This window comes from Borostomias antarcticus, assembly GCF_949987555.1.
Source record: "Borostomias antarcticus genome assembly, chromosome: 21".
Classification (NCBI taxonomy): domain Eukaryota; kingdom Metazoa; phylum Chordata; class Actinopteri; order Stomiiformes; family Stomiidae; genus Borostomias; species Borostomias antarcticus.
In genome coordinates, this window is record NC_140254.1 from 6,646,504 (window position 1) to 6,663,717 (window position 17,214).

The 17,214-nt window shown below is 46.6% G+C and overlaps 2 protein-coding genes across 2 annotated transcripts; both read right to left on the reverse strand.

The window, feature by feature from the left end:
- Nucleotides 1–259: 259 nt before the first annotated feature.
- On the reverse strand, nucleotides 260–4,982 carry LOC311322733 (uncharacterized protein). Its single transcript, XM_084454831.1, has 6 exons — nucleotides 4,881–4,982; nucleotides 4,512–4,687; nucleotides 4,079–4,433; nucleotides 3,726–3,944; nucleotides 2,212–2,361; nucleotides 260–2,029 (listed from the first exon to the last, which is right to left on the reverse strand). Exons 1-6 carry the CDS (start codon nucleotides 4,954–4,956, stop codon nucleotides 300–302), a joined length of 2,706 nt encoding a protein of 901 aa, XP_084310957.1. The 5' UTR covers nucleotides 4,957–4,982; the 3' UTR covers nucleotides 260–299.
- Nucleotides 4,983–10,310: 5,328 nt separating this feature from the next.
- LOC311323018 (uncharacterized protein) lies at nucleotides 10,311–13,810 on the reverse strand. The gene is made up of 6 exons (XM_084455141.1): nucleotides 13,651–13,810; nucleotides 12,530–12,882; nucleotides 12,322–12,397; nucleotides 12,140–12,218; nucleotides 11,872–12,025; nucleotides 10,311–10,982 (listed from the first exon to the last, which is right to left on the reverse strand). The coding sequence occupies exons 1-6, from the start codon at nucleotides 13,745–13,747 to the stop codon at nucleotides 10,434–10,436; spliced, it is 1,308 nt and encodes a 435-aa protein (XP_084311267.1). The 5' UTR covers nucleotides 13,748–13,810; the 3' UTR covers nucleotides 10,311–10,433.
- Nucleotides 13,811–17,214: the final 3,404 nt, after the last annotated feature.

Genomic DNA, 17,214 nt, shown 5'->3' on the forward strand with positions numbered 1-17,214 from the left:
TCCTCCTTCTCCTCTTCTCCGGACTCATCTTCATTCCTTCTGGTACTGCTCCAGTTCTACTCTTCTTCAAACTACTACTCCTCCATCCCCCTCTTATGCATAAGTCATCCTCCCCACATCTTGCTCTTAAAGCACCTAATTTTCTCCTCTAATCCCTCCATCCCCCCTCTCTCCTCCATGTCTATGCGCTGGCAGTCTGGAAGTCCTCACTACTGGTCTCACCATCTGAGAAGTGACCACACAGCCAGTCACCCCCCTCGCCACAATGACATATGCGCTGTAAACGGTCAGGCGACCAGTCAGTAACGTGGCGGTAAGTGTGGCCTCTTCGGGGGGAAGAACGGGCCCCCTGGTCCACCTCCTCTCGGGTGTCCACCAAAAGGGCCCTGCCGCTTCCCTCTGTGCATGCCCCTTGGTTCTGGGCCGCGGAACGGGGGGCGAGGGGGTCCGTGCGGGAGGCCTCTGGGGTGACCAGGGTGGACAGGCCCCAGAGGAGGGTAGGGCGGCAGGTGGTGGTCAGGGTGCTGCAGTTCTAGGTGAGGCGGGAGGGGCCTCCTGTGGCCATATGGTGGAGGGGGAGAAAGGCCACGTGGCGGGTATTGGTAGAAATAGGGGTCCTCCGAGGGAGAGAGGGGGGGGGTGAGGCGCTCTCTGCCTCTGGGGTACACGGCCGAAGGGCTGTCAGGACGGCGGTAGGGCTCGTAGTCCTCTGTGTGGTAGTACTGGTCGTCTAGGTGATGGTGGAGGTCGTGGGGGTAGCGGTGGAAGTCATCGGGGTGACGGCGAGGGTCGTCGAGGGGATGTGGGTCGTCGGGGAAACGCCGGCGGTCGTCCGGGTAACGGAAGTCGTCCGGGTGACGACGAAGGTCGTCCGGATGATACACGGATTTGTGCTGGTGGTCGTGGACCACTACCGCGCCAACACGCTCGCCGCTGCCCCCACTCTCCCCGTCCGTCTCTGGGTTAGGCAGGGGCTTATCGGCGGGAGCCATCGCCCCGCCCACCGCCACGGAGCTAGGGGGGCCCTCAAAACCCTGGGGAGGAGGAGGTGCCTGGGGGATGGGGGGCAGCTGAGGGATGGGGGGCAGAGGGTTGGTGAAATACCCCGAGGCGGAGGTCCCTAGACGTGAGGGCAGGGTCTGAGGGTCCCGGGCGGCGTAGGGCTCCTGCCCCTCGCCCTGATAGGAATACTGTCCGGGTTGGGGGGCGTCGCCTCCTCTCGGCGCGACCATACCGTGCCTGCCAGGATCTGGGTAGGCGTTACCGTACCATCCTCCTCCCCTGCTGACATTAGAGTTCGCCCCTGCGTTCGTGCCACAGAAGCTCTGTACAGTGTCGCTGCTGCCGCCACCGCTTAGCGTGTTACCGGGAGGCATCCCATGGCCCCCCTCTGCCGCTGCGTACGGGTATGACTGGGTCCGTATGGGTACGCCCGGGTGTTGCTGGGAGAGATGAGGGCTATTGGGGTCCTGCCAGGCACCATCGCTGTAGGCCGTTGAAGACAGGCTTCCGTCCGTGGCCTTGGCAGCCCCGCCAGAGGAGGCCTGGGCCTGGCCGACCAGGCGGGGCTCTGTCCCCGCCGGCTTGTCCATGATCTCGTCCTGGGTGGGGGTGCCCCCGCCCTCGTCTCTCACAGGCGTCCCGTCCAGGTTCTCAGCCGCTGGCACGGGGCTGAGGTCGCTGCCCACCACCGGGGCGGGCTCACCGGCGAACACTAGGTCGAAGGCACTGAAACCGGGGTTCCCCTGGAGGAAGCTGTGGATCTTAGACTCTAGGGAGGAGGCTGGGGGCGGCTGGCCTCTATTCTGGTCCGGGCCTCCTGTGCTCTGCGGAGCCCCGGCCGGGGGAATGGCTGGGGGGGTGGAGGAGCTCTTCCCCGCGGTGGAGATCAGAGGGGAGGGCCGAGGGGGGCCTTCGGGGGGGCCTGCGGGCGTGGGGACAGAGCCAGTGGTGGGGGTAGGGAGTTTGCTTGCACTGGAGGAGTTGGATGAAGTGCTTTCAACAGGGCTGTTCAGCATGGCGGGAACACCTGAGAGACCAGAGGATACAGGGGAGAGAAGAGGTATCTAAAATGATTTGAGGCATCTAATCTCACGTAAATGATTATCATCTGAAATACACGACTGGCTGATTCCCGTTTTTTTCTCCTCATTTCCAGTCCATCATCATTCATCACATCAGCCTTGTTTAAACACCCTTGGCGTGTCTCACCCTGCGGCGTGCAGCCCTGGGCCTGTGTTCTGGAGAGAGCTTCCAGGAGGTCTGCTGGTGTCATGTCCACCTTAGACAGGAGGCTGGCCAGGGAACTGCTAGTCGGAGGGGCTGCGGGGGCGGCCTCCATCACTGAAGAGCCGGCTGCATCTGGGGCGGGGAGGAGGTAGTCTCAACGCCAGACCCATGAGAGTTCTCACGCTGATACACTTTGTAAGCTACGCTAACTACGTCATGCAGATCTCTCTATGGGTCTGCGACACTTCATGCTAAAAAGGTGTGTTCGAATCCTGGCTATTGACTGGTAGCGCCGGAATCCCAGTGGCACCAATCAGTAACGAATTTCACGATCAGGCGCTCCTACCCAACCTGACCCCGCCCATCTAAACTGGGCTAGCGTCTCTCTTTGAATAGCTGCACTCCACATAACAACATTACTACATTTAGGCCTGCATTGCAACAGTAAGTGGAAGACAATATTTTGCACTGCTAGAAGTTTGCCATTCTTCAATGAACTGAAAGATTCCAGCATCTGTGTTTGAAATATTTGGGTTTGCATTGTTGCTACGACCTGCCACTCCATTTTTTTAAAACCCCTAGACCCGCCCTCAGAAAACCAGCTAGGGTGGTGAAGTGGCACAGACTCTATTATTAAGTAGCACAGCGATTCAACTTAATATTGGAGTCTGGAGAGAGACTAGCGAGGAGGTAGTCCCTGGATAAACACAGGAGCCTGGGGTCACACCTGGGATACATGCACACATTAAGATTGGAGGAAACTAATGTTATTAAACATTGGTAGACGGTACGTCTGCACAGTCAGTTCGGAAAAGACGCCCATAGAGCCGAGTAGTGCGTCAGCCATCCCGTTAGGACATAGCCTCATACGGAAGCACTTGCAGCTGCATGACAGAGCAGTATGTTAGAAAGGCCATGGCCATCAATGAGGGGAGCGAACCGTTCAAGCGGTTACATGGTTTATAGAGGCTCAGAGAGTTTGGCATCGTTACATCCAGGGGTGAAAATTAACTTTTTGGCTCACGGGAGTCACCTGCCAAGGGGACTGTAGATTAAAAAGTCTACCGGCCAAGTTTTTTTTTTTTTCAGATAGCCTTCCGAAATCTAGTCGCCAATTGGACATTTTACCTGCATTTGGCCGGTGGCAGGTGTTAATTTTCAGCCCTGGTTACATCACTCCACCCAATGTTTTTATTCTCTGAAGCAAAGTACTGTACAATTCAGAATGGGACGCCAGAAGAGAAGCCTTCAACAGCAATGTGAATAACTAACCAGACGGGCTAAGGTTAGAACTGACATTCTGAGATATTATCATGTCAAGGGTTGTTTACACAAGGAAACAACAGTTTGACAATTATGCCCTTAACTGTTGTGATGTTCTGCAGATGTAACAGTAAATGGAACATTAGGTTCCAGGTCACATCAGGGCTGTTTATATCAGTAAACGTTGACAGATAACAGGGAGTATGATATCTTAGTAGGCTGAGGTCACTCACCACCAGTGTTCTTCATGACTGAGCTGATGCTGCTGAGGATGGAGTTGATTTTATGCAGGTCCACACTAGGCAAGCTGGCTGGGGGCATGGCTGAGGAGGGTGTGCCTTGTTTGCCAGGCACCACCTCTGTGGCCAGTGACGGCTGCGTGACAGCGACAGTATCCACTGGATTGGACAGTGCCTCAGGGACAGGACATATTACCGGTACTTGCTCCTCAACTGTCACATAAATAATGTGGGTGGGGGGAGGACAAGGAAAGTCAATCAAAGCTGCGCCTTTATGGAACAGCCCCCTGAGCCCAACCCCATTCTCCATCCACTCCACACAGCACCCCTGAGCCCTACCGACTCACCTAGAATGGTGGCACTCTCGATCTCTTCCCCCTCCGACAGCTCCATGTCCTCCACATCGCGGTTGTCTTTGTCCCCCACCGTGAACGTGTGCTTGGGGGAGCCTCCGGGGGAGGACAGGGGGCTGGGGGCCTCCCCCAGGGTGATGTCGGCCTCCTCGTCCATGGCCAGCCCGTCCAGGTCGGGGTCTGGGTCGGCCACGCTCAGTCCGTGGAAGGGCGACTCAGAGCCGGTGGGGGAGGGGGCGTCAGCGGAGGGTGAGGGGATGGGAGACTCATCCAGGTCAGGGAGCGTGGCCTTGAGGGAGTCTAGCTTACGCTTGAGGTGGGATACCCGGTTGGCAAACGTCTGGTAGGCCTGGAGAATAGGCAATTCTGGTTTCAACACTACTGACATTATCCAAGCCTGTCATTATCTAGTCCATAAGGTACTTACATTGGCGACAATCTTGACTTCCTTGTACTGCATCTCATAGAAGATGTCTGAGTTGCCCAGAGCCTCCAGCAGAGTAGGTCCTCCTTTGGACTGTTTCTCCAGGAACCTGACAAAGTCCTGCAGTTTGGCACTCCCCTCCTCAAAGTCCTTGGAGAACTTCTTTCCTCCCGCCTTATCTGGGATGAGAGAAAAGAGGTGGGATGAGAGGAAGGTAAAGAGAGTGAGAGAGAACTTTAATACATTTAAAACGAAAAGCTCCATTTGGGTCTAAACAACAGGGGTAGAGTGAGCCACGTGCTAGCTGGGCCAGGCGAGTGGTTTGTGAGATGGAGATGATAAGGTTTGATGATCGGCTATCCTGTCTGGCACCTTTGAGCTTCTTGAGAGCCTCGGTGCTGCAGACGTCCACCCTCATGGCAGCCAGTTGCTTCTCCCTCAGCTCCATCTCCTCTACGGAGCTCTGGTACTTGGCCAGTTGCTCGATCAGCACCTGGGGCTGCGCCGCAGAACACAAGGCAGGCAGAGAGTCACAACCACAGGACGTACAGCACCTTCGGTTAGGTTTGGAGGTCAAATTAGGATGTTAGCTATACACAGGCGCTCCAAATACCTCTCTAGCCATTTCTTGTTTACTACACACACACCATAGAAAATGAAAGAGAACAGGGACGGACAAAAACTGACCAGAAATTCAGCCACAATCTTGGACTTGAGAGCAGCTTGGCTATCAACCGGAGCTGAAATGACAAAAATGCACAGGGATGACGCTGAGCGATAAATTCAATAAACAAACATGAATTCATACACTTTTGGTCCAGATATTCAACAAGACCAGGTAAGCAGCTAGCCTGGCATCGCCAGCCTGATCTTGCGAGCTCACATTCTATTTCACTCCGCAGATCAGTCTGGATATCCAATCGTTCTAAGTGAATCCACTCAAACGGAGATTGGGTCATGCCAATCACAACCGTTTAACTAATATGGGGCGGGTTTAATAAGATGACGGAACAGAGGAGCACCGAGGCATTTTCGCCAACAACCAAGATGGCAGCAGCTGATGTTGAATCTGCAATCGCAACCGTATTAAATGAACTGAATGGTGTATTTTTTCTAAAAGAAGAACAAACAACTGCACTTAAAGCTTTTGTTGCTAAGAAAGATGTGTTTGCAGTACTTCCGGGTCTGGCGAAGCCAGGCTAGCAAGCTGCTGCCTGTTTACATTTTCTGTCGCTCAGCGCTATGTCAAACATTTCTTTGCTCTGATTGGTTATGGGTCTATCGAATTGCATCCTGAGGGATTTTGATCTACGCCCGTTCATAATGACCCTTGGGAATCGGAAAGCAACTGTGAGTTTCCAGACCCTTTGCATTTTTGCGAATTGCGTCTGGTGAAGCCAGGTTAGTAGCCAGAGAGCTTACAGGACAAAACATTAATCGCTTCACAATAAAGACCATAACAAATATTGATCATTCTAGATTAGGCCTTTCATAAAGTGGAGAGTTGAGTAACACAATACACTAAAGTATATGGCCCAGACACCAGTGTCCTGCTAGTCTCACCTTTGGGTTCTACAGGAGTGGCAGCAGCAGCAGCAGCAGCAGCAGCAGGGGAGTCCTCACGGACCAGGTAGGACCTTAACTCTGAGATGAGCTCGTTAGTGTACACAGCCCTCTCCTCCCAGATAGTGAGGATCCTGCCCGCTGCTCTTATCATCTGTTCACTGGAGTCCCCCACACTACAGCCGGGGAGGTGTAGGAAAAGAGAGAGAGGCTCATCAACATCATTGACATTGTTATTTGGCATGGATTGAGTAATCCAAACATAACTATTTTCTAAATAACAATGGATAAACAGCACAGTGATTAGTCTCCATTTAATGGACGGATTAGCCTTTTGAGCGTGGTTCACTTACCTGACCAGCAAGAATGCATCAGGGAGTACCTCAGCGAAGGCGGTACGGTAGACGATGGCATTTTTCCTCTTACAGTTCTGAATGACATCGTTGGCGAGGTACAACAGGTTGAGTCTGTGAGAGGCATCAGCTACAGAGAGAGTACGAGCATAATGGATCAGCACAAGGGTCGAATGAGCACACACCATGGTGGTGAGACTACATTGTTTTACTAATTGGATCATTAGTCTGCCAGGTGCTTGATCCAAGTAGAGGTCTAATGAAATAACTTAAAATGAACCCTGAGAAACAGCAATGGCCAAATGTACAGCAGCAAAGTCAAAGCAGAAGTAGGCTACGATGGTGGTAGTTAGGGATAGACACTGCCCCAAACGTGATGCTTACATCCAGAGACACTATCGATCTAAGAAAACATTGGAATAGCATTACAGATAAACCCGGGAGGTTTTCCCAGCATGGGGTCAAATAATAGCATAATACTTCACAACAAAAAATGCATGTACGCCTACTACCAAGACATAGGCTACCAATGCAGAGTTAGCAAACAGCTAGCAGTCTTGCTCAGAGCATCAACAAACAGCTTGCACATCAATCATGCTAACAAGGACAAATACCACAGACCCCTAACCTCCTCTAAAAACGACTCATGGATCCTTCACACAATTTGAATTCCAATATTTTCCTTAACAATGCATTTTAATAGCTATATCGTGTAATGCTCTTTTCTCTTGCAAGTAAAAGCTATTTACAAACAATCCTCAGAGTTGTCAAATTGACCAACTATAGTTGGCACACTAGTAGTGTGAGCGGTTCCCTGACACCGACTGTAACGTTAGCTAGTTAACTCGGTAAATAGTTTGACGTTCAGAACATATGCGTCCTATATGCCTAGCTAGCAAGTATACAATGCCTTTAGCTGCAATAACAACAACGACAACAACAGCAATAGTTTTATTTCTAACACCCTGCCATGTAACGTCAGCTACAATTAGTTAGACACGTTTGTCATATCATTCCTTCTTATATTGTGAATAGCTTGCTAGCTACATAATGAACATTCGTTTAGATGTCATGGGCAGCCCCACTGAGTGTGAACTACAACTATTTTGGCTAACAGCAAAAGGGTACTTTCTATAGTTGATCATAGATAAAATATTTTCGAGCACAATTAACGGGCAAGACAGAGATATGTGCGTTTTCTGTCTTGCGGTTTTGTTTACACTGACTGGGCACCGGTTGCGAAGATGACTGCTCTGCCGCAGTTACTAACTCTAGTCATTGCAGTTAACACAAAACGAATAGATATTAGCTAACTTTAGCTATCTAGCTTAGCTATCCAGCCAAGTAACTTACATTTCCTTAACCATTTCATCCAGTACCGCACGATTTGGCTGTGGTATTTCTTGTTCTCGATGCACCAGTTGGATAGTCCTTGAATAGATTCCATTGTGTTTGACACTCCTTGGAACCGTCGGTCCAGAGATGAGTCCCAGGCGGCAGGCGAGTGACTGTGGCCGCTTGAAGCACCACTTCCTGCAGCCATTTCCACGCACGACTAGCCCTCGCTTGTAGCTGTATCGGTAGGTTAGCCTAGCTAGCTAGCTAGCAATGACCATGCACACGGGGCACTTTGCTGCCCGCGAAGTAGTTAGCACTAGCTACATTTAGTACCAATGTACAAACCAGACAACGCCGTAATTAAAATGAATTTAAATACCTAGCGTGTTAAAGACAAAACAGTGCTACAAAATGTTATTTCCTTCCCGATACTTCAGTACGACTTAGCTAACTAGCTACATTGTAGTTCAGTTGACTGGTCGTTATGGGTGCACTTGTGACAGTCACAGGCGGGAGGCAAAGATAACCAATAGGCAGCGATATCCAATATAACGTATATATGGCGCCACCCTGTGGCTGTCTGGGGTGTGAACACTGGCACATAGAAGAGAAATCAAAGTGACCCTTTACAAGAAAGTTCATGCCTTATACCAGGACAGGGGATTCAATGGACCCTTATTTGACTCTTAAAACTCAGCTCAAGACTCATCTTTTCAGACTAGCATCTGTCTAGCCTCCTGTGGTCTTTTATGTGTTTATTTGTCCTGTATTTGGGGGCTTTTTGACTTCTTTTTTTACAATTTGTATTGATGGATTTGTGAAGCACTTTGAGATCCTGTCTGTGAAAGGTGCTATATGAATAAAATTTACTTACACCAAAGTGTGTCAATTGGTTGAGAAACTGAACAGGCATTCTAGTTTTGATGAACAAAACAATAACATTTTATTTTTTTATCAAAGCATTGCCAGGGTTTCCAACATTACAAATGTGAAAAGATTATTTTTAACCCAAATGTATATATTGTGTTTAACCAAGATATATATTAGATGTAATGGAGAATATTGAAAAAGAGACGGGAAGACAGGGTGCATTGGAGAAGTAGATGGAGCAGAGTAGAAAAAGTTATAAAATATCCATCTAAACACATCTATTTGTCTTATTTGGATAAGATGCAAGAGATGTGTAATGTTTGCTTTTGAGCACAACCATAAGTACAGTAGAATACACACAATATATTTCTTGTTGAGTAAAAAACATTTTTAAACCCATGTCAAAGTTCACAACTTGACAATTTTTTACATGTTTTAGGAAGGCTTTTTAAGTCACCTAAGTATAGGTTTTTGCGATTGCACTGTGATTTCATCCACAGTAGCTAATGGTGAACGGATCAAGTCATCGTTCAGTCATCCATGCATCACTTTATCTTTGTTCAACTAATGAACATTTCCCTGTATGATTGTTTCTCAAGTTACTAAAGTCAGTACCCAGCACCTCTCAGTTCTCCCCATCTACATAGTGTAGTTACCACTCGAGTGACAGACATCAGGCCACCAGGGATAGAGGGTCATTCAACATGAATGATATTGGCTTAGCATAAACATGGTGGTGGTTTAATACCCAAACACTTATGCCATCCTTTCAATGCAAGAGACCTGCCTAAAAATAAGGTTGTGTTCCGAGTCATCATGTTTTCTGTCAAGAGTAAAACACATGTCAGATTGACAAACACAATAACTATTCCAACTAGTTGTAAATCACTAGTAAAATGACATGGAGTATGTCTGAAATGTCCTAACTGTGAGTCTCATAATGTGCAATTTACCATTTCAAACCCAAGCTAAAACCCATTTGCAAGTTATTTTTGGCCAAGCAATTTTCTTTTGACACCAAAAGAACACCTGACATCAATTGTATCAAAAAAGTTAAGACTACAAATCAAATGCAACCAAATAAATATGTCAAGTCACAAAGCACTATAACTACACAACTCCAACTCAAAAGCAACTCATGCACTCACTGGCTCTAGAATGTTGTTATAACAAGGAATCCAGGCTTTTTGAGTGCTGACCCTTTGCAACAGACTTCTTTTATAAATATCACCTTGAATATAAGTGAATGTTTCTATTACATTTCATTGTGGTCATTCAAGTTGTCTCAACGTTTTGTATTCACACTAATATAGATGTGTACCAGGAATAGTTACCATAATCCTCAGGAGTATGCTTTAAAAGCAATGGTTCTGTTTGATACCTGTTGGCACCGGTAGTGCCGGTGGCATGGCTTATAATCAGAGTTGGTAGAGCTAGCCTTTTATCTCAAATGGTCTTGTCTTATCCTTGTCAGCTTTGTCAGCTCAAGGAGTCACTGGCTCTTTCAGTGTTTTTCATTGTATTGTGTATGACCAAATGCGTTACTCTGGTAGCTTTGCATTTCATTCATGTTTCTTATTTGCACTAGATAGTACATAACATACATATGATCACCTCATGTTATGTTGCAATGTGAAATAAACGAAATATTCCAAAAGGAAACCACTGCTTTATCACATCAACCATAAGAAAATATTTTTAAAACACAATAATACAAAATTAACTCTGGTACAGATAAATACATACATGATGGTCAAGTATCGCAAAGGGCTCAGCAGTTTAGCGTTGGATAGGGCGATCCTCAGAGAGTGCTGCCCTCCTCTCTGTTCAAAGGCCTCAGTGAGGCTGGTAGAGACAGACCCCGCCCCTGGATTTCCTCTGATGTCATCTCTGGCCCGCCCTCTGCCTTCGCTGTGCCAGAGACGCTGCTACTGCCCCTCGGTGGCTGCTGTCCAGAGACGGGGCACTGGAGTGACTCAGCGGCAGGGACCACTATGGTGGAGGAGACCGAGCTGTCTTGCGTTGCTGGGCTGCCGCATGGGGAAGGAGGCGATATCTGAAGTTGCCGTTTTCCCATTCCTCTCCTGCTACACGTATATGACGACCTACTCTTGGAGTCAGAGGTCTCATGTCCCCAAGTCCAACCCCTACTCTCCTCTCTGGTATTCCCTGCCCCAAGACCCTGCTGTTCTCTGGAATACACCAGCTGCTGGCTCTCAGCACTGGTTGGCTCTTGTGAGGGCATGGTCTTCTGGTAGGTCTCCTCTGGTTGCAGCCGCCGTTGCAGACGTTTGCAGTGGGGTGGGGCGGCACTGGGAAAGTCAGAGTATGACCAGGTCAGTTTGCGCTTCTGTGTGCAAATGGAGAGGAAACAAAGGCGGGGGGGAAGGGTTAGATATTTCATATCTTACATATATCAGTGATTTCATTGATATTATACACTAGAGATATTGGTGATATTACACTAGCATAAAGCTTTCAGAGAGAAATTACCTTCCCTAAATGCAAGATGACATTCACTGGCTAAAAAAAATATATTTTAATGTATCAATTTAAATTATCACCCTTATTTGAAACAGTGTTCTCTCTCCTTTTAATTTAAACTACCAAGTTAAACAATCTGCTCAGCTCTATTTCTCTGTCCCGCATGCTAAGAAAACAGTTAGAAAAAGAGCCTTTGTTTAGTTTGGAAGATTGGAATAATTTACCACTTGATATTTGATTCATCTCATCTTTTCTTACGTTTAAGCATGCCCTGTCCTCTTATTGCTCCTGCTATCAGTGGAACTGTGGCCGTGTATACATACTGTTCCAGATCTTTTCTGTGTGTATTTGAAATCCAAGGTGTGTCTGTTACTTGGCCACATTGGCCGCCTTGTGGTTGTAATGTTTCTTCATTAATTAATGTGTTTATTTTTTATGTTTTTCTTCTTTCATTTTATTTGTCATTGTCCATCTGTAGGTTGTTGTATTGGAAATTGTATTAGTATCTGTTTATTTACCTTGACACTTCTGTTGGTATGTAGTGTTATATATGTAAGGGGACCCCCTTGTAAACGAGATGGTGCATCTCAGGGGGTTTATCCTAATATATAAAAAAAATTGTACGTTTCTCACGAGGGCTTCTGTGGTATTCATGAAGTTTATTCATGTAGGTATTATGAGTGTAGATTGTGTGGCGTGTATGTATATGCAGGCATGCCTAGTGCTGATTAAAATGGTTGCGGTAATAGGCTTACCTTGACTGGGATGTGCAGCTGGTTCTGATGCCAGCGTGGAGGGAGGCTGGGCACGACGTTCTGGGTTGAAAGAACCAAAGGTTCCCTGGTCACCTTGGGAAACCACATCTTCAGCATGATCTCCACCTGAAGGAGGGTGCGCAGGTACTTCTCACTGTGGAGAGGCGGGTAGAATGCTATAAGTTGACTACCATGTCGTGAAACTAGAACAGTCATAGCTTGTCAATAACAACAACATACTTCATTAGGATTAATTTAATTAATTTACCCCATGTCAGGTTTCTGCAAAATTCCTAAAATCCTCTGGAGTCTGTCCATGGCAACACTCTGCTGGAAACTGCTTAGACCTGTCAATCAAAGATACAGTGAGTGTCTGTGTAAAATATCATCATAGACAACAGAATTAGACTCAACTACTGATATGCTACAACTAATTTTCCAACTACCCACCTCTCTCAAATCTCCCAGCTTTTAGTCCATTCAGAAGCTCCAGCAGGGGTCTGATGAATCGCTGAAGCTCAGTGCACTGGGGGAGAAGGTAAACAGAAATCAGTTCAGAAACAGATTTTACTGATTGACTCCTGGATCTTATCATTTTCAGATTAGGACAGGAGGAACAACACAGGGGACAGTCTATTTTCTGAACAGCTGCACTCACTTTCTGAGAGAAAGTCAGATCTCCTTGCGTGGTGGCTCCTGAGCCTAGTGTTGTTGACCCGCTGGACGAGAACCCCAGGGATGGGTACGTGGCTTTGTGGGAACAGCATTCTTGACCACTCCCTGTTCTGAATGGGTCCCGACTTAAGAAGGCCAAGTGTAATCTGGGAACTCCCTCACCCTCCTCCCCAGTGGAAGAGAAGGACTTGCTTCCTCCACTCTCGCCTTCGCCCTCGGATGAGAAGAAGTCTGCCTCGTCCTCTGTCAGGTCGCTCTCGCTGAGAAGGAAGCTGGGTGTAGAGGACAGTGAATCATAGGAAGGCCATTTGGAAGAGTTGCCCAACGAATGCATCCCTGAGGAGAGAGAAGGGGGGAGAGAGAGAGAGAAGGAGAGATCAGCTAACAATCACTCACTGTGGTGACTGAAATCGACTGGAATCGAGAAAATTGTGCCGAATCGAGATAAAATTGTTGCGTCGTTTGTTTTGCTTGAAGTTATTCCGAGCTACCGAGACTACTTTCGCTCATAACATATCAGCAGACACGTCAGAACACATGTTAAACTATGGGTATAACGTTCACATAATACACAAAACAAAAGCAGTGCCACTTTGGTGATTATCTAACATAGTGCCATGTCAACACCCAGAGGTGTGTCCTGATAATTATTCAGGGGCGCCTCAATGGTGTCAGTACCTAACTTCACGAGCTGTTGCGTTCAGATACATGTGAACCTGTGACGCATACTGCTGCTGTGTTGATAAGTTCAGTGTTTCACAATAAACTGTCAACTGTGGTCCTTTCAATGCTCACGTATACCATTAGACTAAACAGTGCATCCTTAGAATCAGTCAAAAATAAACTGCCTAACGTTACTGTTTCGCAGTCGACAGGCAAAGAAGCTGGTGCCGTCGTTGTGACAAAGTGGCACCCAGCCCCGCAGCTGACTATTCTAGCTTTAGCTAACGTTAATAAACTGGACCTATGGAAAACGCAAAATCTCGAGATGCCATCTTTTATATAGCTACCAGCGTGGTCTCGTAGCAGTGAACGTTAGCAAGATAAATAACAGAAAAACAACATAAGTGCTGCTGCGGAAAATTGTCACGTTATTCTGTTTACCTTGTATAACGAAGACTGAAGTAGATTCAAATACAGCAAAACTGTGAAAACGAAGGCAGGTTGAAGAAACAAAATTCGAATAAGAGCTTAATTGCATTCCTTGTCCAGCGTTCTGTTCTGAGCCTCTATCCTCGACGTCGGTTAGTTACTGCCACTGTCGTCCAGTTCCTTCTCTCCTAGTTCAGTTTGCCAGGCGGTCATACACACAGCGAGGGGAAACATGTGCAAGCTACCATGGCCTCGCTAAGAGTTACACGTGCAGTTCTGGGTGCTCAGCAGCCATTGGCTAGTCCTTGAAACGATGCTCTCTCATTGGTTGTGAGGGTAACCATTCACTGACATTCTTATAATGCTGATTGGTTAGCAACGCTCGTTCTTGTACCGCTATCTCCGCACGTGTCGGTCGTGTGGACGGCTGTATACTACAGCAGGAGAACATGAGGCAATCACACGGGTTTGTAGACGTGGTTTGGATGATGCGGGAATTTCACGTCAGATTACATTTATGCAGTTGGCACGGGCAGGCACATTGTTCGTTTATCTGTCTCGCTTGGCAGCTGCAATCATTTTGAAGGGTTTCCAATGTAACAAGTAACATGATGGCTAATGACCAGTTCTTAAGAAACACACAAACACTTTACATTACGAAGCTACCCAGCTGGCACACGACCGACCTTCAACATTGAATTCTCATATAGTTGGATTGTCAGTCATCGTTTCAACCTTGAAACAATATTGAATGCTCAATGGTTTTAAAAGGTTGATAAAATACTTATAAATCAACGTTGAAATTCTGTTGAAGATCTGTACGTTGATGTACATCAACATCAACATGATGTCTTCAACCTGCCTTATAGCCCTTTAACGCACAATATGGGTAAAAAGTGGCCCAACGAAGGGTTTGCTTTATATATCTTTGCAATAAATTAATCTTATTGGTCACAAATCCTTATTTTGCGCTTGCACAAAGAATGAGATTCAAATTTCCTTTCATGGACATCCGAGGATGTCCTATTATGGACACCGTAGTTTATTTGGGAATGTTGGTGCGGTGTATCGTGTGTAATGTTTGTCTCCATGGATGTATTGTTTGTCTCGCACTAGCTAGACGTATACAAGCTGAGCAATGTGCCAGTCATTCCCTTGTTGTTCAACTTTTGCCGCTACTTGTAGATGGAAAGGTTAATATATTGTTTAGCTTGTTGGTTTTGCTTTCGCGTTTTAACATAGGCTACATCCTGGGTCGTATTGTGCTGCAGATGTTGTATGTTTAGAAAGCTAAAAGCTGTTACCAGCCGGCAGATTGACTGTGAATGCCTTTTTCTGTAGCATTGCTGTATAGAAGTATGTCACAAAATGTGTGTTTGTGTGTGTGCATGCCAGCGCCACAAACACTTATTTTTCACATTATTGTTGGATCGATGTTGTTGCTATTTGCACAGTTGTCAGTGTTGCAACCCCATTCACTGCTGTTGTAGGCCTACATGTGCATCTTGATTCTAATTTAAATAAAATTTTAAAAAGTTCACGCCGTTCTTCTCCATGTCTACATGATTGAAAAGTAAGAAGTTGAAACAAAGTTGCAGTTTCAACAGTGATGCAAAGTTGATTCAAAGACCTTAATACCCATGCTGAAAAGTAAGCCGTTGAAACGAAGTTGGGATTTCAAAGTTGATTCACCTTTCCAATTCAACACATATTCAACAGTGATTGTAAGACCTTAATTCACCCATGTTGAAGAGTAAGATGTTGGAACAACGTCGCGATATCAACGTTAATTCACCTTTCAAAATCAAAACCTAATCCAACGTTGATTCACATAGTCACATGACGTTGAATCACCCGTGAATCAACGTTGTAATGCCAGCTGGGTAAAGATTCATAGGCTTAATGGTTAGCTATAACGATAGTGTCAGTCACAGCTCAAAAACAGCAGAATAAAAAAGGGGCGTCACTCCTTGTAGTCAGGAGGCGCATTCCTATCCTCCAGGCTGAATATGATATTTTATCTGAGAGTGTGACCAGCCAAGATATTTGGGTGGCACCACTGGCATGTCTTGTTTACTGTGCGAGAGCAGAGCACTCGGACCGACTGTTGGATTGGTGTATTTCCGCCTGGGGGCAGCATTGGGCAGAATGGGCGACGAAACTGTCTAGGTCCAAAATAGTGAACTTATCCAATTAGCCAATATTGCATCATATAGGGGACACATATCTTGATGAAGGAATGCAGCAATCAAACAATCTTAATGGGATTGAATGGAATTGTGGATATAGAGCCTCATTTACGACTTTACGTTGGTGATTGAGATATTTTGAAGCTGCTTATGCTGTCCTTCATGTGGGAATACACATGTTGAGGACATCTAACCACCTTTGTGAATAGTCAATAGTCTCTGTCTATATATGTTTACATACATGCACGCTGTACATGCACAACTGTACAGCTACAACTCCAATGCCACCGTCAAGTTTGCTGACGACACAGCAGTGATAGGTCTGATAACCAACAATGATGAGAGGGCCTACCTGGAAGAGGTGAGGCTCCAGACCGAGTAGTGTCAGGAAAACAACCTCCATCTGAACGTCAGCAAGACAAAGGAGATGGTGGTGGACTTCAGGAGGAAGCAGGAGAGGAACTACACCCCTCTAATCATCAACGGGACCCCTGCAGAGAGAGTGGACAGCTTCAAATACCTTGGTGTCCAGATCACCAAAGACCTGAAATGGTCAAAACATATAGACACTATGGTGAGGAAAGAACGTTTGAGACTGTACCACCTCAGACAAATGAGGAACTTCAGAGCGTCTCACCAGATCCGGCGGAGCATCTACTCATCCACGATTGAGGGCATCCTGACTGGGAATATCACCACCTGGTACAGGAACAGCAGCTCTCAGGATTGCAAGAATGGTACAGTCAGTTGAACGTACCTTGGCGAGCCCACTCCCCCACCTTGAGGACATCTATACTTGAAGATGCAAGACCAAGGCCAACAGGATCCTAAAGACCCCTGCCACCCAGGAAATGGACTGTTCTCTCTGCTATGGTCAGGAAAGAGATACCACACCCACATGGCGAGCACAGAGAGGCTCAGGAAGAGTTTCTTCCCGCAAGCCATCCGGCTTCTGAATGACTTTATCTAACAACCCCCCGGGTTATTTATCTATTTATTCATACCCATATATAGCATGTAGCCTACATAATCCATCCAGACCTTTATCTACAGTATTCCATTCCAACTTAATTTTATATTTATTGAAAGGGTACTACTTATTGCTTTTTGTGTTTATTTGTAATATTGTAATTTAGTAAATAGTAAATTTGTAACTTCTAGATTTGTATTTTGGTAGGCCTACTCAGTATTAGAGTTTATCTGTAGCGTAATTTTGGAGCCGGCAGTACCATTTCACTGTGACTGTACACTGTACATTACATGTGACGAATAAAGGAATCTTGAATGTTGTTTCTCTGTCTATCCACTGGCTACTCTGTCCATACTCTATGTCTGTGCTTTGTCTGTCTATACTGCCTGTAACTGTCTGTAACAGTACCGCTACACT

Coding starts and splice junctions, on each gene's coding strand:
- LOC311322733 (XM_084454831.1), bottom strand. CDS start 4,956: ATGGAGCTGAGGGAGAAGCAACTGGCTGCCATGAGGGTGGACGTCTGC. Junction 2,362..3,725: donor AGTCATGAAGAACACTGGTG/GTGAGTGACCTC, acceptor TCCCCGCCCCAG/ATGCAGCCGGCTCTTCAGTG. Junction 2,030..2,211: donor CCAGGGCTGCACGCCGCAGG/GTGAGACACGCC, acceptor CTGGTCTCTCAG/GTGTTCCCGCCATGCTGAAC.
- LOC311323018 (XM_084455141.1), bottom strand. CDS start 13,747: ATGCAATTAAGCTCTTATTCGAATTTTGTTTCTTCAACCTGCCTTCGT. Junction 12,219..12,321: donor AGCTGGGAGATTTGAGAGAG/GTGGGTAGTTGG, acceptor TTTGATTGACAG/GTCTAAGCAGTTTCCAGCAG. Junction 10,983..11,871: donor AGCTGCACATCCCAGTCAAG/GTAAGCCTATTA, acceptor ATTTGCACACAG/AAGCGCAAACTGACCTGGTC.